General features: G+C 41.5%; 2 protein-coding genes across 4 annotated transcripts in view; one reads left to right on the plus strand and one right to left on the minus strand.

Annotated features, from left to right (window-relative positions):
* Positions 1 to 988: 988 nt before the first annotated feature.
* On the minus strand, positions 989 to 5,809 carry LOC120305084. Of its 3 annotated transcripts, XR_005555908.1 has the most exons (3): positions 5,489 to 5,809; positions 3,507 to 3,763; positions 989 to 1,314 (listed from the first exon to the last, which is right to left on the minus strand). XR_005555908.1 is itself a non-coding variant. In XM_039336445.1 (2 exons), the coding sequence occupies exon 2, from the start codon at positions 3,120 to 3,122 to the stop codon at positions 2,502 to 2,504; it is 621 nt and encodes a 206-aa protein (XP_039192379.1). In that variant the 5' UTR covers positions 3,123 to 3,740; positions 5,489 to 5,809; the 3' UTR covers positions 1,563 to 2,501. The 3 variants fall into 3 exon arrangements, 2 of the variants coding, with proteins under 2 accessions (XP_039192379.1, XP_039192378.1); XM_039336445.1 differs by lacking the exon at positions 989 to 1,314 and having other exon boundaries at positions 1,563 to 3,740; XM_039336444.1 differs by lacking the exon at positions 989 to 1,314 and having other exon boundaries at positions 1,563 to 3,763.
* Positions 4,871 to 13,748, plus strand: part of RASAL3 (RAS protein activator like 3) — a 73,508-nt gene continuing 64,630 nt past the window's right edge. The window contains exons 1-2 of the mRNA XM_039336442.1: positions 4,871 to 4,945; positions 6,363 to 6,771. Coding sequence (XP_039192376.1) covers positions 6,363 to 6,771 — 409 coding nt within the window. The 5' untranslated portion in view covers positions 4,871 to 4,945. The remainder of the gene's footprint in view (positions 4,946 to 6,362; positions 6,772 to 13,748) is intronic.

The following is a 13,748-nucleotide window of genomic DNA, read 5'->3' on the forward strand; positions in this document are numbered from 1 at the left end:
CACAGGTCCACTGTCCTTTTGGTTCAGCTACTGGTCCCTTCACTCGTATATGAGTCCACTCTTTTTCTTTCGTCCGAAAGTTTCAGAGGTCAGCAACACATGGAATGGTTCTTCCCATTTAGGTTGCAATTTCTCCTCCTTCCACATTCAGATCAGGATCCACTGTCCCACCTCAAACTTGTGGACAGGAAATTCCAAAGGGGGTGTTTGGATCAGCAAGCCTTGTTTCCTGCAATGATCAAGATACTGCGACAGTTTATGCACATAATGTCTTATTACTTTATCCCTTGTTACTAAAGAGTCCATGGAGATGTTTCCAGGCATAAATGACACACCATACAACTCATAAGGAGACAATCCTAAATCTTTCTGTGGTTGTGTTCTTATTTGCAACAATACTAAAGGTAAACATTTTATCCAAGTCATTTGAGTTTCATATTGTGGAATTTCCCACTTGAGGTAATTTAAAATCAACTTGAATGCATTGAAATAGCCTCACCATTAGATGTTATAGAACATTTTATGTATTTGTCTACATATCATACTTATTGTATAACCAACCATATATTAACCATAGAAAAGTATCAATTATCCCTCCCCTAGCCATTCCTTTGTCCGTATGTATTTACAAACAGATTACTTAGTAAAGAGCCAACAAAGGAGTGCTCACCAAACTCTGCTTGAGTTTGTTTGCATACAAATCTTTATTCAAAACAACATAGCTCATTTATAATCTCCCCCCCAATTTTTTTTTCTCAACTCCTTCGTTTTAAACAAGGTTGAATTATAATTCCTTCAATTCTCTTAGGTATTATTATTATTATTTTTATCAGTGTGTCCTGCATAGAAATAAAAACTAAAAAAAATAAATAAAACAACAACAACAAAAAGCAACTCCACAAAATAAATAAATAAACAAGCTTAATGAAATATTCTGAGTTACTGAAATAGTTTTGTATCAAACTCTAGTATCAACTCTTTGGTTTTAATATAAAGTTAGTCAAATTCCAATTTAATCAGATTTCATTCAGATGAAAACAAATTTCCATTAAATAGGTTAAATCATTTATAAATCTAAACAAATCAATTCAAAGTCATTTCTATTGGTTAATGGTTATATAGGTGTATTCCAGTTCTTCTCATATTTCATTTATTTTTTTAAAAAAAATAACATTTCTTACTGCAAGAATGGGTATTAAATTTCACATCCAGCTCACCTTCCTCAAACCAGAATTCTAAGCAGAAAAAAAAGTTAAAAAGATCAGACCCCCCTTTTCTTTTCTGTCTTTCTCGCTCTTAAAGCAACACAGCCAGCTGGGGGTGGGGGGAAAGAGACAGGAAAAGAAGAAGAAATTATGCAACAATTTCACTACTAACAAAATAGTTTTCTCTTCACATGCATTTTCCATTTCATTTTTACAGTAACAAAAAAAAAATCTGCAGCTTACTGTTTCTTTCACAGTCTGGGATGGGGGAGAAACTCACACACACACACACACACACACACACACACAGGCTCAGCATAGCCACACATTCACTTCCATTCAAACTGCTTGTATAAGCACTTTCACATACAGATATTTCATTTCATACTTTCTCCTAACAAACAAATAACTATTATTATAATTTCAAGGAACTGTTCAAAAGCCAATGAGATCCTTTCCTTTCCCAATTTCCTTTGCTCTTAGAGCTTGCCTATTAACTTTCTTGCAAAATGAGACATCCGGCCGTTATTTGTTTCACAACAGTGAAAATTCTCCTGTAGCCATACCTTTCAGAAACACGTCTTCTAAAACCCTCATGGAGTGTTTGGATTACTTCACGTGTTATGGCTTTATTCAACACCTGCTATCCATCAGGTAATATCCATTTTCCTTCTGTATTCTTTTCCTTTTGTTTTATTACCTGGTTTATTGTGGCAACCATCATTTTATTCTGTTGCCTAAATTTCTCTACATATACCTTTGCACATATACCTTTTGTGCTGCCTTTAACGTCTATACTTTTCCCCGTCCATCCTTCCAATTTTTGTAATTTCTTACTTATATCTGGCCAGGATTTTACCACAAATTGTATTTTTACCAGAAGAGTATTTGCTGGGTCATCTAGATCAGTTCCAGAATACTTCCTCATTCCATCTTTCAGTCTTTGGAGGAATGTAGCTGGAGATTCTTCTTTTTCTTGTTCTATCATTAAAGCTTTACTCATATTCTGTGCTTTTGGAACAGCTTCTTTTATTCCTCTTATCAATAATACTCTCATATCTTCCATGTTTTGTCTATCTGCAGCATTATTATTATCCCAATTTGGTCTTACTACAGGAAACTTTACATCTGCCAAAATTGCCCCCTGTGCTTGGGGATTATGTTCCCTAGTCCAGACCAAATGAGCTGCTCTTTGAATTAGCTGTCTTTCTTCTGCTGTAAATAACGTGCTCTGTATCACTCCTAATTCATCCCATGTGTATATGTTTGCTCCTAACAACAGATCCAGTTGCTCTGCTACCCTATTGGATCTTCTATCATGCTTTTCATTTCTTTCTTGAAGGCACGTAATTCAGATGCCTTTAAGGGCTCATGTACAAAACTGATACGAGCCTGTTCTTGGCCATCTACTCCATTGGGTACTTCTCTTAAAGGAAAAGCCTGTAGTGGTTTATCCTTAAAGGGAAAATTCTTTATATCTTTCTTCAATTGTTCCAATTCTTTTATTAATACCTTATAGGGTCCACCTCTCACAGCTCCCTGGGCTTGTGTTACAGGAGCTGGTAGGGGTGGTGGAATAGGTATTTGTACATTTGTTGGTTGTGGTAGATTAGGATTATAAGGTGGGGGTAAATATTTCATGGATTTTTCATCATCTTCTTCCTCTATTTCATTCTTCTCTTCTTCTTGTAAATATATTGAGATTATTTTATGAGGGCTAGGGCCACTCATAGTCAAGGTGACCCATTTACCTGGGTTCCAAATTAAAGCATAGTCTAACTCATTGACTAACGATTTACATGTTTTCCTTGACACATACTCATATAAATTCTGACAAGCAAAATAGTCATTTGTTCCTAATCTAGGCCACTCTACTTTTTCATCTTCCCACCAGACAAAACAACACAAATTAACCATATCTTCCTTGGTTATGTCTAATTTACTAATTATTTCATTATATGGAGGTTTTCCCCAATTACTCAATAAAATCCCTAATGGACTTTCTTTATCTATATTTAATTGGGGTTCCTTCTTCTTTTTCTCAAACACTTCTTTCCTGGAGTACTCCCTGTGTTGCCCATATTGGTTTACCGTCCTGTGTATTCTAATTGAGACTTCACATAAATTCCTTAATTCACTTCCCCCTGATCCCCCTAGATATGCATTCGCATATCAGAGGTCCACTTTCGCTAAGTGGATACTTGGGATGTCACACACACACTGTCTCAAATTCACACAGGCCTACCCAGTCTTCCCACCGACTGCCTAGGCAGTGTATACTGGCCACCCCAGAACACTTACCTAGGTCCGTGCACGGAGTTGCCCAGTTCCCGGAAGCCAGCAACACACACACCGGTTCAATTCGTCTCTCTGTCTAATATCAACTCTATTGGTTCGCCGAGGAAAGCGTTGCTGCTCCTTTACCAACAAGATGAGATAGACTGTTGAAATCGACAGGGCATGCCTTCCATGTCACCTTCTGGATCTGGTGCAGACAAACGATCCCGGTCTCGAGCCCCACGTTGGGCGCCAAAACTGTTGGTAGAAATTCTAGCCCACTGAATAACAACAAACAGCAAGTTGAAATTAGACAGAGATTTATTGGCTACAACGGTTTGCAAAACGTGGTGGACTCCAAATAAATATTTGAGCCACACCTGGTCACAGCAAAAACACACATTATATACATTCTATCCCAACGCCTTGGCCCCTCCTCTGAGGTTACAATCTTATCAGGATCGCCTAAACAAAATACATTATCCCTGCCCCTTACTATTTTGCTTCACCTATTCCCTTATATGTACTTTATCATGAAATCCTATAGCTCAGTGTGGAAATCCTATAGCCTACGTGCAGAACTCTTCCAAGGTATGTGTACATGTAGAAATCTTGCAGTCTACGTGTAGAAATTTTATAGAGTACGTGTCACTTAACTTTACTTTTTATTCTAAAATTTTATTCCTAACACACTGGTCCCACCAAAATTCTCCCCTCCCACAATCCTATACAAAAGAGAAAGAAAAGAAAAGAAATAAGACATCTGAACAGATTGCCATGTTGCTCCTGGTCTTCTGTAAAAGAGAAGCATTTTGGTCTTTCTGGCTTGTCTGAATGACAGAAGAAATTATGTGAGGCTGTCAACCAGCTTTCCCCTTCCATTCCCAGTTAAAATAGCTGAAGCTGAAAAGTTGGGAGGAGGGAGAAATTAAGAGTTCCTTTTGATGAAGAAATGACACCCACCCACCCCCAATTCCCTTTGAAAACCAGCCTCAGGGAGTTCTTTTTGCACAGCTGCTGAACTGCCCTAAAGAGGACAGGCTGGGGCCCAGCTGTAGAGCTGATCCAGGACCTGGCCAAACTCTTGTGTGGAATTCTTAAGTGCAACATGGCAAGACTGGCCCAACTAATTTTGGCACAGTAGATCCACTCTGAACACGGCTATTAAGGGAGTTCTTATGGAAGGGAGGATGGATAGGAAATGTGGCATCTGCTTTTGGGTGGCAGCAGAGCTCAACTAGGTGAGCAGTCTGGATTAAGCACAACCAAGCAAAGGATGGCTTCAGCTACCCACATAGCACAAGGCAGCCTCCGGGTTATTCAAACAGGATGAAGTGAGATTATTATGTCACCGAAGATCACATGGGGATTTGCAGAGCTGAGGGAGCAGGAGAGGAAACCAGTCATTCAGAGAGATGATGAAGAAAGGCTAGGCTGAGGACGAAGGACAGCTAAAAGCTAAGGTAATTAGAGAAAGGAGGTTGTGCCATAGCAAGGGGAGGAATCTGGGTAAAAGCTGAGCAGTGAAATACTAAAAACAAAGAATATTTCCATATTCCTTCTGATAATTAGACAGGAACATGGCAATGGTGGTAGTTGTGGCAGTGATGGTGGAGTTGGGAAATAAAAGCATGTGGGTACAAAGGGAGTGGGCCCAAGAGGGTAATTCTTAGTTTCATTGCTGTCATGCCTCTTGTCTATCTTTGTTTTATCAGAGTCTAAGTTCATTTTTACTGCTGGGGCTGCAAGTATTCAGCAAGGACTAATGGCTCCCTTATTTATCAAGCAGCACAAGATCAGTCTAAGAATCCCTACATAAAGATGCTCTAGATAAATCTGCTGTGCAGGCATATTTAAGCCAAATTTCTGTTTCTTTGTTCAAAAGAACCTGTTCCAGAGAAAACATGCTCTCATTCTCTTTCTCCTCTAAAATTTAGTTCTACTAAGGCTGGACTACTCTGCAGCACACACACATACACATACACACACATACACACAAAACCAACCTAGAGATGTGGAATGGGCTATACAGCAGAAAACCATCACTTCCTTAGTCAGAAGAGCAGGAAATGAAATGTTGACCCACAACTTCTCTCTTCTCCATGTTCCCCACAGCAGCGTCCCTTCTGGGCAGTTTGCACTTTTCAAGGAGATTGGGCCATGTGACTTCACAGTGTACAAGGGACATGTTCAGACAGGTTCTATGGCTCAGAGAAGAGCTAGTTGATCAAGATGCAATCATTGCCATGCTCCGCCCATCATTTTTAGAGTTAGGTCATGGACTCCACCGGGTTGCCAACAAGGGCAGGCTGAGTTTCTTGGGATGATCTCAAGTAAGTGAACTCCAAGACAGTCTCACATCAAGGGTCTGCAAAACTGACTTGCAAGGCATAACAGTTCTGCAGTGCAAGCTCTTTCATTGCAGGAAGTGTCTGAGTCAGCTAACAGCAATGCAGGATGTGGTGGGGCTGCTAGTTCTTTACTTCCTGCAATGGCAGCACAAAATTCTTCTTTGCAAAAAGTGAGCAGTAGCCACCCTACACCTCGGAGTGAGAAGGGTGGAGTGGCACTGTGCTCACCTTCCCTTAGCAAGGACTATTCATTGACAGAAACTCCCCTCTTTTAAGGGCTTGAAATGGAAAGCAACTGAATCTTTCCATTGTCTGTGCAGACTGATACCTGTTTGCTTGTGACTGCTCAGGGGAGGGATCCAGACTATGTGTCCTTGGAGAAATGGCCAAGTCAGAAGAGATAATTTTGGTTTAGAAGTATGAACATAGGGCTACCTTGACTTTGGCAATGGAGGCTCTAGTATTGTTGCTTTTGTGAAATGGCTCTTCTCCCCCCCCCTTTTTTTTTTTTTTTTTTTTTGTTTGACAGATGGCAGTTCAGCCTGAAACAGAGGGCTCATCTTTACTTAAGGCCTACCTATGGCAGACAGTACTGCCAACTGGGATGAAGGTGCCAGAACTGGGATCTATTCACTACGGATCAAAAAGCAGCAGGCGCAGGGGCAAAATACGGAAATGGAACCGAATACAAAGCCCACCTGAAAGTGAAGTCCCTGAGTCTGGCCATGACGATCTCCCACCATTGGTCTCCCAAGACAGCAGAGCAGCCACCAAGAGATCTGTCTTCCAGAGAGCTTTCTCTCTGCCAGGCAGGATGAGCAAGGCCCAAGATAGAAGCAGTAAGCTTAGCGTGAGGAAGTACCTGCGCTCCATGTCTCATTGGAAGAACCAAGAGAGCCCCTCTCAAATAGTGAGGGAGACCAAGCAAACAAGCAAAGGTAAGGGAGGCTACATTGTCCTGCTAATTATGTGATGGGTCCAGCTTGGGATTGGAGAGAAGGCGCCAGTGTAGAGGAATAACTAGTAAAATTAGGTCATGATCCAAGGCCAGATGTATACTTTCTGCTTTCCTCTTCACCAGTACCTGCCAGCCACCATTTTCTGACTGCAGGAAAAGACAACAATGTCCTCTGTTCATTGCCATTCCTCTGTAAATGTACTCCCCATCTGTTCTTTGAAGCTCAGCTTTGAAAGTTCCGTTTTCTGTCCTGAGCGTCTTAAACAGAGGGTTCCCCAAGCTTTATGATAATCTAGTGACATCCCCAATTAGCTACAGTGCCTGGCATACCTCCCCACTGCAATGGCAGGTAGCTTCTCTATATGATAATTTCATGCTGATGTGCTGGGCTATCGTGTTCTCAAAAGCTTCCTTTCCCCCCCTCCAGTGGCTTCTAAAGAAGCTGTTGGGTGACATAAAGAGGATGAAGACAGATGCTCCATAATAGTTCACAGAACATATGGTAGATGCAGTAGTAGAGTGCTCAATCTGGGAAGATTCTGTGTATAGGTGTGGAAACAATAAAGAACTCAGCCTGGGTGAATCACTACAGGTCATTCTTGGATTTTTTGGCCTGTATGCAAACATCTGGGAAAGCAAAGGAAAGAAACTTGCGAGAAGGTTATAATCCCTAAAGGAAAAGGTGGGTTGCCTATACAGAGACCAGCCACTGAGGCTTATCTTTCCTGCACTGAAGAGCAAGAAGCAGGGGAATGACCATGGTCTGGACTGCACAGCAACATTACAATCTGGACAGAAATTTGTTAAGCCAGTTTCAGGAACCCCTAAGAGCAGCCCAGAGTACAAGTACCTGCTATCTGGAATTACCCTACATTTCCCCCAAATATGCTCCATTCTATCTGATGCCTCTACCCCTTTACAGATCTATAGGGCTCAAACTGTGTTTTTTTTATCAAAAATTCATGCAGGCATGCCTAGTGCAATTTCTAGAATAGAAAAAAAATAGTGGTGATGGTGGGCTTCACCATTGGGTTGTAGGCAGAGCAAGGAGCTTATGCTCTTGAATTGGTATGCTTCATTCACGCCACAGAATTTGGATTGCTTGAGCTAAGTTGGCACAATCCTGAGTGAGTTAGAAAGTATTGTGCAATAAAATAGCCAATTGTTTTTCAGGCTTCCGTGCAAAAGGAAATGTTGTGGTTGTTGACTAAGTAGGTAGCAAAGTTCTCTGCAAGTGGGGAGAAACAACACTTGTACTTTGTGAAAATGGAGTGTCAGGAGATCTCAGTGATATGGTTCAGTTTTGATTTCTGCTTGAGCTTAACAAGAGCCACAATGCAATCTGTCCTAGTTAAATGATCAGTAGAAGAGCCATTTTTTTATTTTGTCAAAAGGCATTTTCTCTGTGATACTCTGTGAACCTGCTTGTAACATGCTGCCTGCCTGCTTCCCAGATAGCAGCCCTTTTGTGTAATGTGAAGGCGTGAGAGCTGGGTATGACAATGGGGTGTGAACATGGATCAGGCTCTGTGTATTGTTAAGATGCAGCCAGGTTTGACTGCAGTGTGCTTTAGAATACATTGCTGATCTCTAGGAATTTCTTTTTAAATCTTGGGGAACTTATGTTACATTGTGGGTACAAACTGAACAAAGTGGTAATAACTTTTGGTAGCTATTTCTAAGAAAACTAAGCTTTTTTTCTTTCTTTTTTTTTTTAAAAAAACACCTGTCTAAAATCATTTCCTAAAACTTTCTCCCTGTCCATTTCTTCTCAAACCTCAGCCTGCCACCCTCTCCCCTTTGCGACCCATTTAACAGCTGAGCTGAACATGGAAGGACTTGTTTGTCTTGTTTCTTCTTTTCTTTAGATTAGCCAGACCCAAGTTCTGCAGCCATTCTTTGTATGTTTTAGTTTCCAGGCCTTTGATCATCTTAGTTGCTCTTCTCTGAATTTTTTCCAAACTCTCAACATCTTTTTTGTGATATGGTGACCAAAATTGGCTGCAGTATTTCAGATGTGGTCTTACTAGAGTTTTATAAAGCAGTACTAATACTTCGTGTGATCTCGATTCTATGCCTCTGTTTATATAACCAAGGATTGTATTAGCTTTTTCGGCTGCTGCTGCACACTGCTGGTTCATGGTTAAGTGATTGTCCACTAGGACTCCAAGATCCCTCTCACAGTTACTGTTTTTAAGCCAGGTCATGCCCAATCTGTACTTGTACCTTTGATTTTTCCTACCTAAATGTAAAACTTTGCTTTTCTCCACATTGAAAATCATTTTGTTGGATAGGGCCCATTGTTCAACTTTGCCAAGAACTTTTTGGATTCTGAGTTTGTCTTCTGGGGTGTTGGCTACTCCTGCCAGTTTGGTGTCATCTGCAAATTTGATTAGTTCCCCTTCAATTCCCTCATCTAAGTCATTGATGAAGATATTGAAGAGTACTGGGCCTAAGACTTCCCGGTACTCCAGGATTTGTGAAAGATGTGGTACAACAGTTCTGAGATAACATCTGCCAGCTCTTTCAGAACTCTGGGATGTAATCTGTCAGGCCCCAATGATTTATGTTCATCAAGGTCAGATAGGTGTTCTCTTGCCATTTTCTTGCTTATTTTAATTTTTGTTTCTAATTTGTCTTTTGCGGTGGTTTTTTTTTTTGTTATGTTGGGCTATAGTTTCTTTTTGTGTGAAGACTGATGCAAAGTATGAGTTAAGAACCTCTGCTTTCTCCCCATTGCCTATTATTTCCTTGCCATCTTCTATCTTTAGTGGACCTACAGTTTCCTTGAGTTTTTTCTTGTTTTTAACATGTTGGAAGAAACTTTTTTTTATTAACCATGATTTCTGTTGCATGTCTTTGTTCGTTCTGAGCCTTTGCTTTCCTGACTTCATCTTTGCATGTTCTGGCTGTCTGCTGATAATCGGCCTTAGTTATATGCCCCTCTTTCCATTTTTTGTATTTGTCCTTTTTGTCTTTCAGTTTGTCAAAGATCTTTGTGCAGCCATGCTAGTTGCACAAAGCATGCATGTTCTGATCCAGAGTTAAGTTGCTTTGTAAACCCAGATCAGACAGACAAACTCAATAAGAATGATTTTAAAACATATATTTAATTCAGAAATACTTGTAGTTATGGTTATTGCTTCTGGACAATACACATCTGTTCATTCTTATAGGTAAGAAATGAATACTTCCTCCACACCAACTTCTAACATGGAATGAGGCCATCTGAGTCCTCCGGTGGTTCCATGCTTAACTCAGACAAAGGCATTCCAAACTGGCACATGGCCAGGATATCCTGTGAAGAACTTTAGTGGCTGCTCCCACAGATCTGATAACATGGGATTGCTGACTAGCTAAAACTACATTACCCATAAGCCATCTCTTAAGGAGACAGCACTTAACCCAATAAATGCCAAACATTCTAACATACAGATCTACGTGCTCTAGTTAGGGTTACATGATCCAGAACACTCCCCGCTTGGAAATTTAAATTTCCACTACTAACTAACTGAAATAAGCAAAAACGTAGCATTAAGCAGGCAATTCTCATTACTAACTAACTAGTGACTAAAACAGGCAAAACATAGTATCAAAACATGCATAACTATAAGGTAAATATAAAACATGCACAATTGTAACAGAGATAAACAAGTGTTACATCAAACAATGCATAAACACAATACATAGTTTGAGGTTCAATCTTTTAGTTCGATCTTCATCAGCAACGGGACCAAATCAATAATCAGCCTGGTGCAAGAGTCTTTGAGTAGCGATCTGACTCATGTGGCTTCACAATCTAGACCTCAGCTTGGCGAGCTAGTTCATCAAAACTGGGTGGGGCCCAGTGCACAAATCCCATGGGCCAATAGTTCTGGTATGTGTTCTTGTCTCTCAAAAAGACAAGGTCTTCTTCCTGTAAAAGAAACTGGAACAAAATCTGTAACAGAAAAACTGGAACCCAAAATTTTTCAGGAACAAAGAAATCTGGATTCACAGGATGCTCAGGAACTGAAGAAGCTGAAACCACAGGAAATTCAGAAACGAAAGAACCTGGAACTACAGGAAACTCAGAAAAAGCAGGAGCTGGAGAATCAGGAACATCAACAGGAGCTGAAGAATCAAGAACAGCAGGAGCTGGAGAATCAGGAACAGCAGGAGCAGAAGACTCAGGAACCGAAGGGGCTAGAACCACAAGTGGCGCATTGAAGATGGCTGCTACTGTTGTCATGAGGGTGGTGAAGACTTCATGTGTGGGCTGGGTGTCTTTGATAACATATAGTCCATGATTTTGCGGGGTATGCCAATCATGTGCTCCCACGCTTTGCCTATGTGAGATGCATGGGGAGGGTGATTTTTGGCCTTCAGACATTTGTCAATCACTGGATCATGACAAATATCTTCAATAGTCTGTAAGTCCTTGCAGGCTCCTACAAGATTAATTCTTGGGATGCTAAGACAAGTGATCAAAACAATCAAAACATGCCTAATCTCAGGTGTTTCCGCTTAGAGGAGGGTTTGAAGCTGATTGGTTGAAATTTACTGGGTGCTTGAGGTGAAAGGTTGGCATGTTGATCTGGAGCTGGAAGCATAGAGCGTTTTGGTCTCTGTAGCATCGGGCTGTCTGGACAAACCAAGAACTCAGGACCTTTTAGCCAGATTGGCACATGTTGCCATTGTTCAGGGCTTAGAGATGTTTCAATCTTTTCTACTCTATTGCCTACATATACATAGAAGTGTCTGCTTTGTTTGCAGATGTAGCTTGACGTCACCTTGCTGTCTGCGTAGAAGGTGGTGGACTGTAGTTCAAGGCACAACGTCTTCACTGTCAAGTTGGTGAGCTTTATAGCCAAAGTGGTACCACATAGTTCTAACCTTGCTACGGTGAGGCCTTGTACTGTTAGTCTCGCTTTTCCAAAGAAGATACCGAGACTGCAGCTCTCCCCACTGTAGACTCTGGTGTATCTTATGGTTGCAATCAAAACGACGTAAGTGTGGCTCTCCCCGCTGTAGACTGTGATATATATTAAGGCTGCATTCACCTTCGTTAACATATTTGAGGAAGTGTACAATTCTTTCCTTTGTATGGTAGCGGGTGAGTTGGAGACATACGTGCGCTGCACTTGCATACTCTGGGGACATCTTGGGAGTACACTCTACGACTCCCAGTCTTGTTTCTGTTCTGGCAGACACAGCTCATCCCAATGTGTGGTGCTCAGGGAGAATGCGCACAGCTGCATACATTGTTTGTCTTCTATGGATAAGGCTAAGTTGTTGTAATTCTTACTGGTCTGGAACACTGTTGCTTCCAAAACAGGTTTAGTTGTCACAAGCGTGCAGTATTCTTGGTGTAGTTTTAGGTGAGGTGCTCTTCCATTACTGGGAATGGAGGTTGTTGAGATATTCACCTGGGTTGGAGTTTGCGGTTGATTGACAAAAACCATCCCTCCTATGGCCCATCCGAGTTCTGTCTTAATGACTACTGGGGTTCCTGGTGGACCTTTGATTCTTTTATCGGAACCAATGGACTCAAGGGCATCTCATCCCACCATGAGCAGGATTTCGGCTTCAGGATCTAGAGGAGGGATTAAATCGGCTATGTATGCTAAGTGAGGCATTTTTCTTCTTATGTGTTGAAATTTCGCTGCAAACATCTGGTAAGGTCTCCATTCCAACACTGATGGTAACAGGAAATGTGATTCTATGCAAAGACCTGTGATTTTCCTCCCCACCATGAGCATTGGTACTATGCACATATTTATTGCAAAATGCTTTAGTTCACTTTGGAGGTCGAAGAGGTCGAAAAAGGCAGGCTTAGCTATTGTGCCCTTGCTGTGTGCATCTAGTATGACATACATCTTTACAGCCCTTTCAGGTTGCCCATCGGGGGTAGACTTTCAGGTTGCCCATCGGGGTAGACTTTTGCTGACAGATGGGTGAGCATGAAGGAGGGCGCGGTGTGTCGCCACATATATCTGTCCCGTACATTTCTGGGTGCTCTTTGGAGTCACGTTGAGTCTCTGTCATCTTAGGAGGGGTCGAAGTCGCTTGTTGTGTCTCCTTTCTTAGATTCTAAATGCAAGGCTGCCGGGTGCTTGTCACTATTACACAGGTGGCATTTCACCCTAACTGCGCAATCTTTGGCCATGTGATATATGGAGTCACAGCATTTGAAGCATATCCTATGGTCTTTGAGTACGGCCTTTTGATCATCCAGGGATTTCCCCCCAAATTCTCTACAATTGTTTAGAAAGTGTGAAGATTTATGAATTGGACAAGTCAGGCCTTTTCTTGGTGGGTGGGGTTTGGAATGAATACTCCTCGGCATTTGTTTATCTGAAGTCTTCTTTGGCTGGGTCGTGATCTCTGTTTTGTACACTGAAATAGGAGTTCTATTCTTTGTGGCTTGGAAGGAATTTCTATTAGTGCCAAACTTGTGATTGGTTCATTTTAGCATCGTGACACGTGTTTCATGGATGTCAAGGTAATTGGGGTCATTGTACATATCTGATTGATCAGAAACAAAATCTTCAAGATCAGCAAAAGGTGGAGGGTTGCTGGGGTACAGTTTCCTATGGGACTGGGTCATGTCGAACCATTTATCTTTCAACTGTCTTGGTAGTTTTTGAGCGATAATGTTCTGTGTGTCAAACTGCTCAAGGTGGGCAAGTCTAGGCATGGTGCCACTTTCTTGTGCTGCCCAGAGCTGGTCTAGTAAGATGAAGAATCTCCAAATCTGACTAGGATCATTGATATTTATGTTAGGGAAATCGTAGAGCTCCTGTAGGAATGAGGACTGTGTCAAAGAAGGTGCCCCATAGTGCTTGTCGAGCATTTCCCAGGCTCATCAAAGGGCGGTGGGTAGGTCACGTAAACATGATGCGAAGATCGCCTCTACTGCCTTTGAAGATTCTGGACCTAGCCATGCCGTCATAAGCCCGAGCTCTCCCCCAGGGT

This window comes from Crotalus tigris, unplaced genomic scaffold, assembly GCF_016545835.1.
Source record: "Crotalus tigris isolate CLP2741 ecotype Arizona unplaced genomic scaffold, ASM1654583v1 scf7180000017666.379230911805:20528666, whole genome shotgun sequence".
NCBI lineage: Eukaryota > Metazoa > Chordata > Lepidosauria > Squamata > Viperidae > Crotalus > Crotalus tigris.

Excerpts from the sequence above, each read along its gene's own strand:
- LOC120305084 (XM_039336445.1), bottom strand. The coding sequence starts at position 3,122 with ATGGTTAATTTGTGTTGTTTTGTCTGGTGGGAAGATGAAAAAGTAGAG.